General features: G+C 38.1%; 1 protein-coding gene across 10 annotated transcripts in view; it reads right to left on the bottom strand.

The window, feature by feature from the left end:
- The window catches only part of MTA1-like (metastasis associated 1-like), a 360,550-nt gene that overhangs the window by 64,048 nt on the left and 278,950 nt on the right, over positions 1 to 17,552 (bottom strand). For all 10 annotated transcript variants that reach the window (XM_070084050.1, XM_070084048.1, XM_070084053.1 and 7 more), the window contains 2 exons: positions 9,869 to 9,969; positions 2,660 to 2,788 (listed from right to left, as the gene is read on the bottom strand). In XM_070084050.1, coding sequence (XP_069940151.1) covers positions 2,660 to 2,788; positions 9,869 to 9,969 — 230 coding nt within the window. The remainder of the gene's footprint in view (positions 1 to 2,659; positions 2,789 to 9,868; positions 9,970 to 17,552) is intronic.

The following is a 17,552-nucleotide window of genomic DNA, read 5'->3' on the forward strand; positions in this document are numbered from 1 at the left end:
GAAAAAAAAAAAAGATTGGGGTAAAGGAGGGAAAAGAAGAAAGACAGGGCAGAAAAGAAAGAGAAGACAAAAAAAGGCAGGGTGAATGGAGAGTCTAGAGAGAAGAGTAGGAAGGGGAGGAATGAGATAGAGGGGAACAAATGTTAGTGGGATAGAAGGAAAAGCTCAAAGGGATAGATAAAAAAAAATAAAAGGAGATTCACAAACAGGGAAGAAAGAGGGGGGTATCAGAGGAGGGAAAAATCAAGATGATAGGGTAAAGATCATGGCAGGGGTAAGGAAAACACTGGAGGAAGGAGTAGGGAAAGGGGCAGATTAAGAAAGCAAGATCAATTGGAACACCAAAAGTAGAAGATATGAAGTGGGATAAACTGAGGCCAGGGATCAGTGTAGATGCAAAATAGGGGGAGGAGATGGGGACATCAACGGAGCAGATTGGTTAATCAAGAACAGGTGGGGGAGAAGAGTTTGGGAAGAATGAAGGTAGAATATTGGGGAGGAGGAAGACTGAGATGGGGGTTGATCATGGGAAAATTTTTGAGGAAGGAAATCAAGGAAAGAGGAAAATCTTGGAGAAAAAAAACAGAGAATACTAAATGAAGAAAGGGTAATCAAAAGAGATAGTGAAAGTAGGTCAAGGAAGAAAAAGTGAGGGTGAAACAATGGAGAGATCAGACAATGGGAGGATCAAGAGGAAGGATGAGTCAGGAAGTAGGGAAAATAAGTTAGAAACCTGATGTGAGGAACCATCTAAATAACAATATTGTGTTTGCATCACCACTTTACCACACAGTTTATTTATGCCAGCTAGCTCCTTGGCCATCCTCTCCATACATTATATCAAGTTGTTAAATACACCTTTGCACTAGTCATGTATGACCTTCAAAAGATAAATGCTGAACAAAATGGTTCCATAACAAAACAGTACACTATAAAAAAAAAGTGTAGCCTAAAGTTGATAAAAAAAAAAATGGAATAACTATTCACACACAGATATATCACTGGAGTCGTATTTGTGATTAGTAATGACAATCTAAAAATCACAAACTGACTGCACATGTTACATCTAATCTCTAAGCAATTCCTCCTCTCCAGTTTTTCAAAACATTTAAGAACACTATTACTTTGTGCATAATTAAGACAACTGTCACTTGCAAAATTATTCAAGATGCTCACCATCTAGTCTTAATATTTACAATAATACAAACTGTTACTAATCAATTAAAGTGCAACATGTTACTTGAATACATTTTTTAAAATCAATTATTCTTCAAAATCTACAGAAATTTTATATATGTATATATCACAATCTATTCACCAGAAGAGACTAAAATTATGAACACTGCCAATATCATCTTCAATGTCCTGCATAATTAATCAGTGAATAACAATTGCTTGTTCCTACAACCACACTACTGAGCCTTCCACAATAACTGAAAACTTTAGTGATAAAGAAAATCTTTGGTAGTAAGTTTCATAACATGGGTCATTAAACAAGAGACGGCAATACTTCTCACCAGATAACAAGTCACAATCATGCACAGAGGAAGACCGGCTCACCTTCCCCAAATATATCAGCACTTTTTCTTCCACTTTCACTGTCAATATCAGCTATGGTGGTTGGAGAGAGGGACCAAGGTTAGGGAGTCAATTAGGGAATAGCGGATGCACTGATAGATATGTTTATTTGGAGGTGCCCCTGAGGACAGTGTGCTAGAAACATTTTCTGAGTTGAGATGAACAAACCACAAGCCAAGATGACAAATGATACCAACAGTTGACACATCCACAATTTTCATATCAATAATCAAATAGGATGATGAAAATGTTCTACCACTCAACTCAGGGGAAGGTCTAAAACAAAAAGTAGACAAAGATGAATAAATATCTAAAGAAAACTGCAGGAAAGCTCCCAACATGTATTTTAATGTGTTAAAATAACAGCCAAATAAACAACTAACAGTATTACTTCTACTTTTAGTTTGAGTTGTGCACATGATTAGAACAAGACTGATCTGATGATACAACAAATATAATTTTCAAAATAACAAATTTGAAAGATTAAAGTATCTTCAAAACTTAAGATGAAATTCTCCAATTAATTTACTGAAATATACATATGACATCTCTAGTAAGCAAAGCTAATCTTTATATAAATGATCTTTTAAACAAAGGGCCTCTGTATATTATTCTACAATAATTGCAGCATGTTAAAGCACCAGAGAAGGGGTTAGTTTTAAGTTAATTTTGAACAACTGTGGTTATTTATTCATCATGCAACATAATGTATGCATTATAATAGCTCAGAAACATTACAGTACACCCTCGTAATACTAAACTTTGGCACAAAGAAATAGTCGGGGAAATAAAGCTTCTGTACCACAGTATATGCTTACCAGGTTCTACATGTATTAAAGAGAAAATTAAAGCACTGTACATTACATTTTTATTAATTACTAATGTGTAATGACTAAATTGAGTCTTGCTTCATCAATTATCCACAAAGGTGGGGAACACCAATAAATTCTACAATGTTTAGTATCAGAGGAGGTACTGGATCCCTAAGGATCAACTGACAATGGTTTGAAATGAGTAAAATCACCCCAATTCATATACCAAAGTTACCATATACTATTATCACCCATCAGTGTCCACCCACCTTCTTCTTTTCCAATTCGCGAAGGAAGTTTGAGGCCACCAAATTTCTTCCAGTATTGCCAGCATGAGTGACAGAGGCGACACTGTAGATGGGAAGGGCCCCAGGCATACCACTGGCTACTATTTGTTGCTGAAAGAATAGGAGTAGTATGAAAATGCAGTTAGGTAGCTCGGTGATATAAGACTTGTCAAAGTCTATATATAGTATATTTCTAATACAATGTTATCCTCAAAACTTCCAAGAATGAGACCACTACAGTGCTGCTATTATTAAGTTCACTTGAAAGAACTAAACCTGAAGGGGGTAAATTTCTTGGAGAATGGGAGGGATGGCATGTAATGAGGTTTGAATGAAGGAATGGGAGGGTAGCTCCAATTCCTTACATAAGCTGATAAGATGCAAGGAAACTCTATTCTTATACTTAATTTACTGAATGTCAAAATCAACACAAAAACTCACAGGTATGGTGGGGCAGTTAAAATAACTTAGAAAATTTCATGTATGATGAGTGTATCAAACAAGTTGTTAGCTTTGCAAAGAGCTACAATGTTATTCAGCAATTCTGACTCAAAGTTTAATACATACTGTACAATATAATATATTATAAACATAAACATTGAAGCTGATCACACAATAACAAAGTAAATACTACCCAAGGTATGGAAGCAGTACCAACATGACAGCAAGATCAAAATTAGCCCATAGTGCTAAAAGTAGTAAGAAATTAAAATGCATTTTTGAGAAATACACCAAAACAAAGACAGTGAGGATGAACCAAGCATGATTTATAAACTGTTTATATCAACTTTTTTTTCCTATCTAATTAATCCATCTGTCCACGTGACCATACTTCAATTAGCACCTCTTCTGCACCTTGAATTACACTCTTCAAACTGCCACAGTCTTTCAACATCCTCCTTCCTTATTTTCATACTTCAAAACAAACTTTTCACTGCCTCCAATCTCCTCAATGCAGCATTTGAAGACTATATTTCACACCCATACAAAACTATCAAGCATCAAGAATAAAAATTCACAACAATGTGGATGGAACAATACACAAATAACCTGCACTTAAGAGGAGTACAGGTTATTCTACGGTTCAATCATCTTTATACTTGTCTTGAGTATTTTTTTTTTTTTTAACAAGTCGGCCGTCTCCCACCGAAGCAGGGTGACCTAAAAAGAAAGAAAATACCCAAAAAGAAAATACTTTCATTATCATTCAACACTTTCACCTCACTCACACAATCACTGTTTTTACAGAGGTACTCAGAATACAACAGATTAGAAGCTATCTATTCTATTATTTATTATCACACTGGCCGATTCCCACCAAGGCAGGGTGGCCCGAAAAAGAAAAACTTTCACCATCATTCACTCCATCACTGTCTTGCCAGAAGGGTGCTTTACACTACAGTTTTTAAACTGCAACATTAACACCCCTCCTTCAGAGTGCAGGCACTGTACTTCCCATCTCCAGGACTCAAGTCCGGCCTGCCGGTTTCCCTGAACTCCTTCATAAATGTTACTTTGCTCACACTCCAACAGCACGTCAAGTATTAAAAACCATTTGTCTCCATTCACTCCTATCAAACACGCTCACGCACGCCTGCTGGAAGTCCAAGCCCCTCGCACACAAAACCTCCTTTACCCCCTCCCTCCAACCTTTCCTAGGCCGACCCCTACCCCGCCTTCCTTCCACTACAGACTGATACACTCTTGAAGTCATTCTGTTTCGCTCCATTCTCTCTACATGTCCGAACCACCTCAACAACCCTTCCTCAGCCCTCTGGACAACAGTTTTGGTAATCCTGCACCTCCTCCTAACTTCCAAACTATGAATTCTCTGCATTATATTCACACCACACATTGCCCTCAGACATGACATCTCCACTGCCTCCAGCCTTCTCCTCGCTGCAACATTCATCACCCATGCTTCACACCCATATAAGAGTGTTGGTAAAACTATACTCTCATACATTCCCCTCTTTGCCTCCAAGGACAAAGTTCTTTGTCTCCACAGACTCCTAAGTGCACCACTCACCCTTTTCCCCTCATCAATTCTATGATTCACCTCATCCTTCATAGACCCATCCGCTGACATGTCCACTCCCAAATATCTGAATACATTCACCTCCTCCATACTCTCTCCCTCCAATCTGATATCCAATCTTTCATCACCTAATATTTTTGTTATTCTCATAACCTTACTCTTTCCTGTATTCACTTTTAATTTTTTTCTTTTGCACACCCTACCAAATTCATCCACCAATCTCTGCAACTTCTCTTCAGAATCTCCCAAGAGCACAGTGTCATCAGCAAAGAGCAACTGTGACAACTCCCAATTTATGTGTGATTCTTTATCTTATAACTCCACGCCTCTTGCCAAGACCCTCGCATTTACTTCTCTTACAACCCCATCTATAAATATATTAAACAACCACGGTGACATCACACATCCTTGTCTAAGGCCTACTTTTACTGGGAAATAATTTCCCTCTTTCCTATGTACTCTAACTTGATCCTCACTATCCTCGTAAAAACTCTTCACTGCTTTCAGTAACCTACATCCTACACCATACACCTGCAACATCTGCCACATTGCCCCCCTATCCACCCTGTCATATGCCTTTTCCAAATCCATAAATGCCACAAAGACCTCTTTAGCCTTATCTAAATACTGTTCACTTATATGTTTCACTGTAAACACCTGGTCCACACACCCCCTACCTTTCCTAAAGCCTCCTTGTTCATCTGCTATCCTATTCTCAGTCTTACATTTAATTCTTTCAATAATAACTCTACCATACACTTTACCAGGTATACTCAACAGACTTATCCCCCTATAATTTTTGCACTCTCTTTTGTCCCCTTTGTCTTTATACAAAGGAACTATGCATGCTCTCTGCCAATCCCTAGGTACCTTACCCTCTTCCATACATTTATTAAATAATTGCACCAACCACTCCAAAACTATATCCCCACCTGCTTTTAACATATACAGTGGACCCCCGCATAACGATCACCTCCGAATGCGACCAATTATGTAAGTGTATTTATGTAAGTGCGTTTGTACGTGTATGTTTGGGGGTCTGAAATGGACTAATCTACTTCACAATATTCCTTATGGGAACAAATTCGGTCAGTACTGGCACCTGAACATACTTCTTGAGTGAAAAAATATCGTTAACCGGGGGTCCACTGTACATATTTTAGCATATACATATAAAGATACACAACATATCCCTCCAAACTGCCAATTACCCAAACCCCTCCTTTAAAGTGCAGGCATTGTACTTCCCATATCCAGTACTCAACTCCGACTACATAAAAATAACCAGTTTCCCTGAATCCTTTCACTAAATATTACCCTGCTCACACTCCAACAGCTCGCCAGGCCCCAAATACCATTCGTCTCCATTCACTTCTATCAAACACGCTCGCGCACGCTTCCTGCAAGTCCTAGCCCATCACCCACAAAACCTCCTTTACCCCCTCCCTTCAACCTTTTCGAGGACAACCCCTACCCTGCCTTCCTTCCACTACAGATTTATATGCTCTCCATGTCATTGTACTTTGATCCATTCTCTCTAAATGACCAAACCACCTCAACAACCCTTCTTCAGCCCTCTGGCTAATACTTTTATTAACTCCACACCTTCTCCTAATTTCCACACTCCGAATTTTCTGCATAATATTTACACCACACATTGCCCTTAGACAGGACATCTCCACTGCCTCCAAACGTCTCCTCGCTGCAGCATTTACAACCCAAGCTTCACACCCATATAAGAGTGTTGGTACCACTACTTTCATACATTCCCTTCTTTGCCTCAATAGATAACGTTTTTTGTCTCCACATACACCTCAACGCACCACTCACCTTTTTTCGTTCATTAATTCTATGATTAACCTAATCTTTCATAAATCCATCCGCTGAGACGTCAACTCGCAAATGTCTGAAAACTTTCACTTTTCATACTCCTCCTCTCCAATTAGATATCTAATTTTTCTTTATCAAAATCATTTGATACCCTCATCACCTTACTCTTTTCTATGTTCACTTTCAACTTTCTACCTTTACACACACTCCCAAACTCATCCACTAACCTTTGCAATTTTTCTTTAGACTCTCCCATAAGCATAGTACCATCAGCAAAAAGTAACTGTCAATTCCATTTTTTTATTTGATTCTCCATAATTTAATCGCACCCCTCTCCTGAACACTCTAGCATTTACTTCTTTTACAAACCCATATATATACATATTAAACAACCATGGTGACATTACACATCCCTGTCTAAGACCTACTTTTACCGGGAAGTAGTCTCCCTCTCTTCTACACACCCTAACCTGAGCCTCGCAATCCTCATAAACACTCTTTAAAGCATTTAGTAACTTACTACCTATTCCATATACTTGCAACATCTGCCACATAGCTCCCCTATCCACTATCATATGCCTTTTCTAAATCCATAAATGCAATGAAAACTTCCCTACCTTCATCTTAATACTGTTCACATATATGCTTCAATGTAAACACTTGATCTACACATCCCCTACCCACTTTAAAACCTCCTTGCTCATCCACAATCCTACATACTGTCTTACCTCTAATTCTTTCAATAATAATCCTACCGTACACTTTTCTTGGTATGCTAAGTAAACTAATTCCTCTATAATTTTTACAATCTCTTTTGTCCCCCTTCCCTTTATATAAAGGAACTATTCATGCTCTCTTCCAATCCCTGGGTACCTTCCCCTCTTTCATACATTTATTAAACAAAAAATACCAACCACTCTAACACTATATCTCCCCTGCTTTTAATATTTCTGTCATGATCTCATCAGTTCCAGCTGCTTCACCCCTTTTCATTCTACGTAATGCCACACGCACCTCCCCCACACTCACATCCTAATCTTCTTCACTATTAAAAGATGGTACACCTCCCTGGCCAATGCATGAAATTACCTCCTCCCTTTCTTCATCCACATTTAAAAGTTCTTCAAAATATTCCCACCATCTACCCAATACCTCCATCTTCCCATCTACTAACTTCTCTACTCTGTTTTTAACTGACAAATCCATCGTTCCCTAGGCTTTCTTAACTTGTTTAACTCACTCCATTTTTTTTTCTTATTTTCATTAAAATTTCTTGACAGTGCCTCTCCCACTCTATCATCTGCTCTCCTTTTGCACTCTCTCACTGCTCTCTTCACCTTTCTTTTACTCTCCATATACTCTGCTCTTCTTATAACACTTCTGGTTTGTAAAAACCTCTCTTAAGCTACCTTTTTCTCTTTTATCACACCCTTTACTTCATCATTCCACCAATCACTCCTCTTTCCTCCTGCACCCACCCTCCTATAACCACAAACTTCTGCCCCACATTCTAATACTGCATTTTTAAAACTATTCCAACCCTCCTTACCCCCCCCACTACTCATACTTGCACTAGCCCACCTTTCTGCCAATAGTTGCTTCTATCTCACCCAAACTTCCTCCTCCCTTAGTTTATACACTTTAACCTCTTTCTTATTTCTTGTTGCCATTTTCCTCTTTTCCCATCTACCACTAACTCTAACTGTAGCTGCAACTAAATAATGATCCGATATATCAGTTGCCCCTCTATAAACATGTACCCTCCTAGAGCCTACCCGTCAACCTTTTTTCCACCAATACATAATCTAACAAACTACTTTCAATACGTGCTATATCATACCTTATATATTTATTTATCATCTTTTTTCATAAATTATGTATTACTTATTATCAAACCTCTTTCTACACATAGCTCAATTAAAGGCTCCCCATTTTCATTTACCCCTGGCACCCCAAATTTACCAACTACTCCCTCCACAACATTTTTACTCACTTTATCATTGAAATCCCAAACCACAAGTACTCTCACACTTGGTTCAAAACTCGCAACGCATTCACTCAACATTTCCCAAAATCTCTCTCTCCTCTACACTTCTCTCTTCTCCAGGTGCATATACGCTTACTATAACCCATTTTCACATCCAACCTTTATTTTACTCCACATAATCCTTGAATTAATACATTTATAGTCCCTCTTTTCCTGCCATAGGTTATCCTTCAACATTATTGCTACTCCTCCTTTAGCTCTAACTCTATTTGAAACCCCTGATCTAAACTTGTGTATCTCATCATTTTATCATCCAACGACAAAAGTCTTTCTTCCCATAGACACCTCTGTACTCCTACAACTGTCTTTTCCACTTCTATTTTATGATTTACTTCATCTATCATATAATACTCAACTTATTATTTCATTCTCTTGACTTCAATTTTTTCTCTTCATCTTATCTTTTTTATTTTAAGTGCAATATTTCTTGTTTCCAGGGTCATCCCACCAAGTGGCCAGGACTTAGACCAGTCCCTATAAATTGGACAGGAAATTTTAAAGGGACACTAACTTTTAGGAATTAGAAAGCAAATACATGTATAAGTTATGTAGAATCTAAGTAGGTTCAAAAGATTTAGCAGCTATTTTCCATGTTCAAAAGATAGGGAAAAAAAAAATCCTTGGATGGTTGCTATTTACCAACCTATCACTCTACCTACTTACCTGAATTATTCTCAAATTACGTCAATGTCAATAACTTCCAACATCTACAACACAGCCCAAATTCTTTCATGCGAATGTTAAAATTAAAACTTGTACAAAATCTGAATTTCATATGTTCTTCCAATGATGTGTCAATATCATTTTTGACAGTTTGCTAGTTTTATCCATGACATCTTCCATCTGCATTTCCCTCAAAACCAAACAAAAAAATTCTTTATATTTTTATAGTTTAAGTGTCATACAAGCCTAGACAAGAGTTCCCACATTTACTTACACAATAACCAATATTATCCTCCTCAACACTTTGGTATCCAATTCCTTAATTTGTCAATACTGTATACTATTAATATGATAAGCTATTAGCTTACCCCAGTTCATCTCATCCCTCACCCCTTCTCTCATCCCTTACCCCCTAGCTACCTCCCTCCCTCACCTCTGTACCTCTGCTCCCCCCCTCTCCCTCTCCCCCCCTCTCTCTCTCCCCCTCTCTCTCTCTCTCTCCCCCTCTCTCTCTCTCTCTCCCCCCTCTCTCTCTCTCTCTCTCTCTCTCAGATAACTAGAAGCAGCAAGAAACACACAAAGATGTATAAAATGTTACATTACCAACTCTTACCGTGACATGACTCGCAAGCCTTCCCCGAGACAGTGATATCTGCACCATTCACCATAGATGGCGTCTTTCCATTGGATAGAGCTGCTGGATTGGGTTTGTTGCTGCAACAACACACATTCCTTAAAAACTGTGTCAAGTTGAAGAACTCTTAATATAATTTTAATTATTGATTTACTTCACTATTTCTTACCAAGCTGTTAGGCAAACCATGAAACAATTGATATAATCAAATTGAGAGGAAGCAGATGCAAGGATAAGGGCCAAGTTATTTTCCTTTTCAGGATATTTTCTGACTACATAGATTATGAATATGAAAACTGCATGGTTTAACAACTTAGTTGGGGTGCCCAATAAATGACAATAAGGAATCCAAGTAGACACCCAGAACCCTTACTGATCCCACAGGATTTACACTAACAGTACCACACTCAGGGGCATCAAAATCTCCAATCTGAACTCCTATGAGGTTTCCTTCCCCTGACAATCAAAATTTATCTTACCCTTCTGACATCCAATTCCAAATATCCAGCAAAAGAGAACTAGAACAGAGTTTTCCATCTTCCACATTTAGAACCTGGATGTAAAACTGTGTATCGTCAACCTAAAAATGATAATCAACCCCTTGGACATCCAATAGTAATAATAACAGTGATATAAGGAGGGTGGAGACTATGGAGAGTGATGAGGTAATGAAAAAGATAGTAAATGAGAGTGGATTAGGTTCTGTCAACAAATTTTACTGAGAATATGGAAAAAATTTGTAATGAGATTAATAGGCTGAGAAAGCCTAGGGGATTAGTGAATTTGACAGTTAGATACAGAAGAAGGAAGTTGTTAGATGGGGAGTTGGAGGTATACTGGGAAGATAGCGGAAATATTTTGAGGAGCTGTTATATGTTGATGAAGGAAGGCAGTGATTTCATGCATTGGTCAGGAAGGTTTAACATCCTTTAGGAGTGAGGAAAAGCCAAATGTGAGTGGAGGTAAGGGGGTTAGTGGCTAAAATGAAACAGGGTAAAGCATCTAAGATTGATGGGATCAAGATAAAAATGTTAAAAGCAGGTGGGGATATAGTTTTGGAGCAATTAGTACTTTTATTCAATAAATGTATGAAACAAGGAAAAGTACCTAGGGATTGGCAGTGTGTGTGCATAGTTCTGATGTGGCTGATCCTGCAATTGTAATAGGTGGTAGATTACTGAGAGGATAGTGAAGCTTATCTTAGGGTATGTAGGAGTGATAGAGATTATTTTCAAGTAGGCCTAAGACAGGAATGCATGATATCATCATGGTTGTTAAACATACTGACAGATATACCATTCACTTATATATCCATACCTCACCTATGCTATCTGTGCTTGGGGTTCAACTGCAGCAACACACCTAAAGCCAATAATAATCCAACAAAAAGCCGCAGTAAGAATAATCACTAAATCCCATCCCTGGCAACACCCCCCCCCCCCACTCTTCATAGATCTAAACTTACTCCCTGTTCAGAACATCCACACTTACTACTGTGCAATCTATATCTACAGGACCTTAGATTCCAATATTAATCTTGACCTAAAATGCTTTCTTGATAGTTGTGACAGGATCCACAGGCATAACACCAGACACAAACATCTCTATGACATTCCCCGTGTTTGACTAAACCTTTACAAAAATTCAATGTATTTCAAAGGACCTAAAATCTGGAACACCCTACCTGAAAACTCTAGAATTGCAGACACATTCATCACTTTCAAAACTACAGTTAGAAAACATCTTATCTCCCTGATCCACCCCGACAACTAACTACATGATAACCACCTGGTGGTTCACAATTACACTGACTCACCCACTGACTATAAACCCAGAAATACTAATCTTAATCTTAAAATAATAAATCCTAACTAGTCATAAGTTTGCCTATGATACTCCAATATAGACACTTTGTATTTTGCCAAAACAAAAGCATTCACATTGCTAAACTCACAAATTATGATGTAGTCACTTAGCCTTAATACCATAATCTGTAAGGATTTAATGTTAAGAATTAATCTAAGTCTGCTCGAAATGCCTAGCCAGGCTAGGTGTCCTAGTAGCCCCCTCTGTAATTAGTATTTTATAACATGTAAACCACACAATACCCAAAACCTGTAAACCCCACATTGTAACCCTTATAGAGAATAAACTTTAACTGAATTGAATCGAACTGAATTGAAGTGAATGCTAGGGTGCTGGAGAGGAGCTGATGACACTGTGCTTCTAGGAGAGTCTAAAGAGAGTTGCAGAGATTGGTGGACAAATTTGGGAGGGTATGTGAAAGAAGGAAACAAAGTGAACACAGGAAAGAGCAAGGTGATGAGGGCAACAAAAAAAATTAGGTAATGAAAATTGGATATCAGATTAAAAGGTAAGACACATAGGCAACAGTTAGGCAACTTTATTCCGAAACGTTTCCCCTATACAGTAGGCTTCTTCAGTCGAATACAGAAAGTAGGCAGGAACAATAGAGATGTGAAGACGATGTAATCAGTCCATCACCCTTGAAGTCGTAGAATTTGAGGTTGTCAGTCCCTCGGCCTGGAGAAGTTCAGTTCCATAGTCAGGAGCTATCTGAAGATCAAGCGACAGTGCGGAGACTTAAATACTGTCGGAAGGAGAGGTGCAGAGTAGTAGTAGTAGTAGTAGTGAGAATGTAGCCACTGAGAGGTCAGGTCCTCCTTCCGACAGTATTTAAGTCTCCGCACTGTCGCTTGATCTTCAGATAGTTCCTGACTACGGAACTGAACTTCTCCAGGCCGAGGGACTGACAACCTCAAATTCTACGACTTCAAGGGTGATGGACTGATTACATCGTCTTCACATCTCTACTGTTCCTGCCTACTTTCTGTATTCGACTGAAGAAGCCTACTGTGTAGGCGAAACGTTTCGGAATAAAGTTGCCTATGTGTCTTACCTACCAATCTGTCGGTACTGTATACCATTTTGATGTTCATCTTGTCAGACACTGCAACACATGGCCTCTTGGTACAGAAAACGCCTTAGACAACCCTTTCAAGTGAGAACTGTTGGATCTGAGAGGGACCTGACCTCTCAGTCGCTACATTCTCACTACTACTACTACTACTACTACTACTCTGCACCTCTCCTTCCGACAGTATTTAAGTCTCCGCACTGTCGCTTGATCTTCAGATAGTTCCTGACTATGGAACTGAACTTCTCCAGGCCGAGGGACTGACAACCTCAAATTCTACGACTTCAAGGGTGATGGACTGATTACATCGTCTTCACGTCTCTACTGTTCCTGCCTACTTTCTGTATTCGACTGAAGAAGCATACTGTGCAGGCGAAACGTTTCGGAATAAAGTTGCCTAACTGTTGCCTATGTGTCTTACCTACCAATCTGTCGGTATTGTATACCATTTTGATGTTCATCAGATTAAAAGGAGGGAATTTGGAAGAAATGATTATGTTCAGATATTTGGGAGTGGACCTGTCAGCAGATGAGTCTATGAAAGACAAGATAAACTAAAGAACTGATGAAGTAAAAAATGTGGGTGATGTACTGAGGCAAAATGGGAAATGTATGAAAGTATAGCAGTACCAACACTCTTATATAGGTGACAAGCACGGGTTGTGAATGTTACAGTAAAGAGGAGGGGGAGGCTGGAGTCAGTGATGTCGTGTCTAGGGAAATTAGTGGTGTAAGTATTATCCAGAGAATTTGTAGATTGCTGAAAATATTATATATAATACCAACAAGAATTCAAAGTGGGATATCTGAATGTGTGTGGATGTTGTGTGAATGATGAGAAAGAGATGACTGTGGATGTTATGAATGAGAAGAAGCTGGATGTCCTGACTTAAAGTGAAACAAAGCTGAAGGGGGTGGGAGAGTTTCAGCAGGAAGAAATAAATGGGATTAGGTCAGGGGCTTCAAATAGAGCTAGAACTAAAGGAGGAGTAGCAATAATGTTGAAGGATAAGTTATGGCAGGAAATGAGGGAATATAAATGCATAAAATAAAGGATTGTGTGTAGTAAAATAAGGATTGGATGTGAAAAGTGGGTTATAGTAAGCATTTATGTGCCTGGAGAAGAGAGAAATGTAGAGAAGAGAGAAAGATTTTGGAAAATGTTGAGCGAATGCATGGGGAGTTTTGAACCAAGTGTGAGAGTACTTGTGGGTGGGGATTTCAATGTTAAAGCGGATAAAAATGTTGTGGAGGTGGTAGTAGTAGGTAAATTTGGGTGCCAGGGGTAAATGAAAATGGGGAGCCTTTAATTGAGCTATGTGTAGAAAGAGTAATACATAAGTAATACATAATTTATAAAAAAGAGGATAAATAAAAATACAAGGCATGATATAGCACGAAATGAAAGTAGTTTGTTAGATTATGTATTGGTAGATACAAGGCTGATGGGTAGACTTCAGGATGTACGTGTTTCTAGAGAAGCAACTGATATATCGAATCATTATTTAGTTGTAGCTACAGTTAGAGTAAGAGAAAGATGGGACAAAAGGAAAATGGCAACAACAAGTAAGAGAAAGGTGAAAGTGTATAAATTAAGGGAGGACGAAGTTAGGGTGATATATAAGCAACTATTGGCAGAAAGATGGGCTAGTGCAAGTATAAGTAGTGGGGGGGGGGTGAAAAAGGCTGGAATAGTTTTAAAAATGCAATATTAGAATGTGGGGAAGAGGTTTGTGGCTATAGGAGGGTGGGTGCAAGAGGAAACAGGAGTGATTGGTAGAATGATGAAGTAAACAGTGTGATAAGAGAGAAAAAGGTAGCTTATGAGAGGTTTTTACAAAGCAGAAGTGTTATAAGAAGAGTAGAGTATATGGAGAGTAAAAAAGAGGTGAAGAGAGTGGAGAGAGAGTGCAAAAGGAGAGCAGATGGTAGAGTGGGAGAGGCACTGCCAAGAAATTTTGATGAAAATAAGAACAAATTTTGGAGTGAGAATCAAGTTAAGAAAGCCTAGGGAACGAATGGATTTGTCAGTTAAAAACAGAGTAGGGGAGTTAGTAGATGGGGAGATGGAGGTATTGGGTAGATGGCGGGAATATTTTGAAGAACTTTTAAATGTGGATGAAGAAAGGGAAGCGGTAATTTCATGCACTGGTCAGGGAGGTATAACATCTTTTAGGAGTAAAGAAGAGCAGGATGTGAGTGGGGGAGAGGAGCGTGAGGCATTACGAAGAATGAAAGGGGGTAAAGCAGCTGGAGCAGACGAGATCATGACAGAAATGTTAAAAGCAGGGGGTGATATAGCGTTAGAGTGGTTGGTATTGTTGTTTAACCCTTTGACTGTCGAAGGGCCAAATCCTGAAGTTGCTTCTGGTGTCGCAAAATATTCGAAAAAAAAAAAATTATCTTTTCTTATGAAAATGTTAAGATTATTTTTCTGATTGTTTTAGTCCCCAAAAAAAAATTTTCCCATCAGTACTTACCGAGATATAGAGTCCTGAAGTTTGCTGAAATTGATCTGCTGGCGGCAACAGCGGCGACTGCCGCTCACCCGGTAAACTTTTATTTACTTGTATTCGATGGTTTCTTGTTTTTTTCACTATTTTATTTTTTCACATAACTTTTGTGGCCTGTGAGACCAAATTATTGTGCAATGTTCAAATATACACTCGTTGAATGTAACACAATTATAGCAAAAACACTCGTATCATTATAATGTTGCTAAAACTTGTTTACACAAACAAACAATGTAAATAAATGTTTATTACGATTGCTTTATAATACAGGAAGGCCCCACTTATACGGCGGGTTAGGTTCCAGGCTACCGCCGTAAAGCGGAAATCGCCGTAAAGTGGAACACCCTTTTTTTCCACTTATAAATGCATACAAACACTAGATAACAAGTTTACACTAACATATATTAAGTTAGCAATAGAACCAGGCATCAAAAAACAATAAAAAGGTACAATACACACATAGTGCACTCATTACTTACCTTAAAATATTTATAGTCTTAATCTAGGGTGAGACAAGTAGTATTTATTGTAAGAAATCAAGTGTGGTATGTATTGTAATAGCCAGGCTATTTCACCAGGCCACCCCACCCACACATACTATTCTATGATATTTAAGCATCCCAGAGCGATAAAATGTATATACAGTTCACTCATTACTTACCTTAAAATATTTGTAGTCTTAATGTAGGGTCAGGAGTAAGTAAATGAGATAAAACGAATAAATGAGAGAGAGAAAGAATGAGTACATGAGAGGTGACAGGCCAGGCACAGAGTAAACAAACCAGGCTCCCACATCTTATATTTATGTTTATTTATTCTATTGTGGGGTGTATTTATCATCTTTTTATGTTATGTATCGTGTTTATTATATAATTTTGAAAAAAATATCATGGCTGGATTAATGAAAATGTGTATATTACCGTAATATACGACATTTAATGAGACTCGGTGACTATTGTTATTATCACCACTTGTGGAAGTCGTCTGCTACACAGCTCACATTTATGTTTATTTATTCTACTGTGGGGTGTATTTATCTTATTTATATGTTATGCATCGTGTTTATTATATAATTTTGAAAAAAATATCATGGATGGATTAATGAAAATGTGTATATTACCGTAATATACGACATTTAATGAGACTCAGTATTGTTATTATCACCACTTGTGGAAGTCGTCTGCTACACAGCTCACATTTATGTTTATTTATTCTACTGTGGGGTGTATTTATCTTATTTATATGTTATGCATCGTGTTTATTATATAATTTTGAAAAAAATATCATGGATGGATTAATGAAAATGTGTATATTACCGTAATATACGACATTTAATGAGACTCAGTATTGTTATTATCACCACTTGTGGAAGTCGTCTGCTACACAGCTCACATTTATGTTTATTTATTCTACTGTGGGGTGTATTTATCTTATTTATATGTTATGCATCGTGTTTATTATATAATTTTGAAAAAAATATCATGGATGGATTAATGAAAATGTGTATATTAACGTAATATACGACATTTAAATGACTTGATGTATGTAAGTTTATTTAGGTACAGGTATACATAAGTATAATTATCAGAGTATATATAAAATATGAAATAACTTTTAAAAACATTTGAAATTTTGGAGTTTCCAGACAAAATGGAGAGACTTAGTGCTTACTGAGCTCATGGAGAATGTAAACAAACAGGGTGGGGCACGGTGACCGTATTAGAAAGTCAGGTGGGGGGAGCCGTATAGTGAGTTTTGGTCATAATTTGAAATGTCCGTATTAGCGGAACGCCGTAAAGCGGAACGCCGTAAAGCGGGGCCCTCCTGTATATATACATATGTACAATCACTGGACACTTTATTAGAAGTGCTGCAGCTTGTGGAATTCTTTGAAACATGGGTATAAGCACAATGGTGTCTTACACTCCTCACACATAAAACGAGTGTCTCTGCGTTTTTGTTGGCGTTTTGTGGTATGTCCACAGACAAAACACCTCTTCTGAGCATTTTTCTTGGCAGTAGTAGCAGGCAGTGGTATGGGGTAGTGATCACCAGGCCTCAGACGAGAGGACATGTGTTGATAATTTCGTGGGCGCTGGTCTATTGCAGGTGTTGTTTCTTGGTACTTGAATATTATTTGTCTGATGACTGACAAACAAAATTCACCATATTTGGGTTTGTTCTTGGTCTTCAACTTATACATATTATAAGC

Source organism: Cherax quadricarinatus, chromosome 11 (assembly GCF_038502225.1).
Source record: "Cherax quadricarinatus isolate ZL_2023a chromosome 11, ASM3850222v1, whole genome shotgun sequence".
NCBI classification, from domain to species: Eukaryota; Metazoa; Arthropoda; class Malacostraca; order Decapoda; family Parastacidae; genus Cherax; species Cherax quadricarinatus.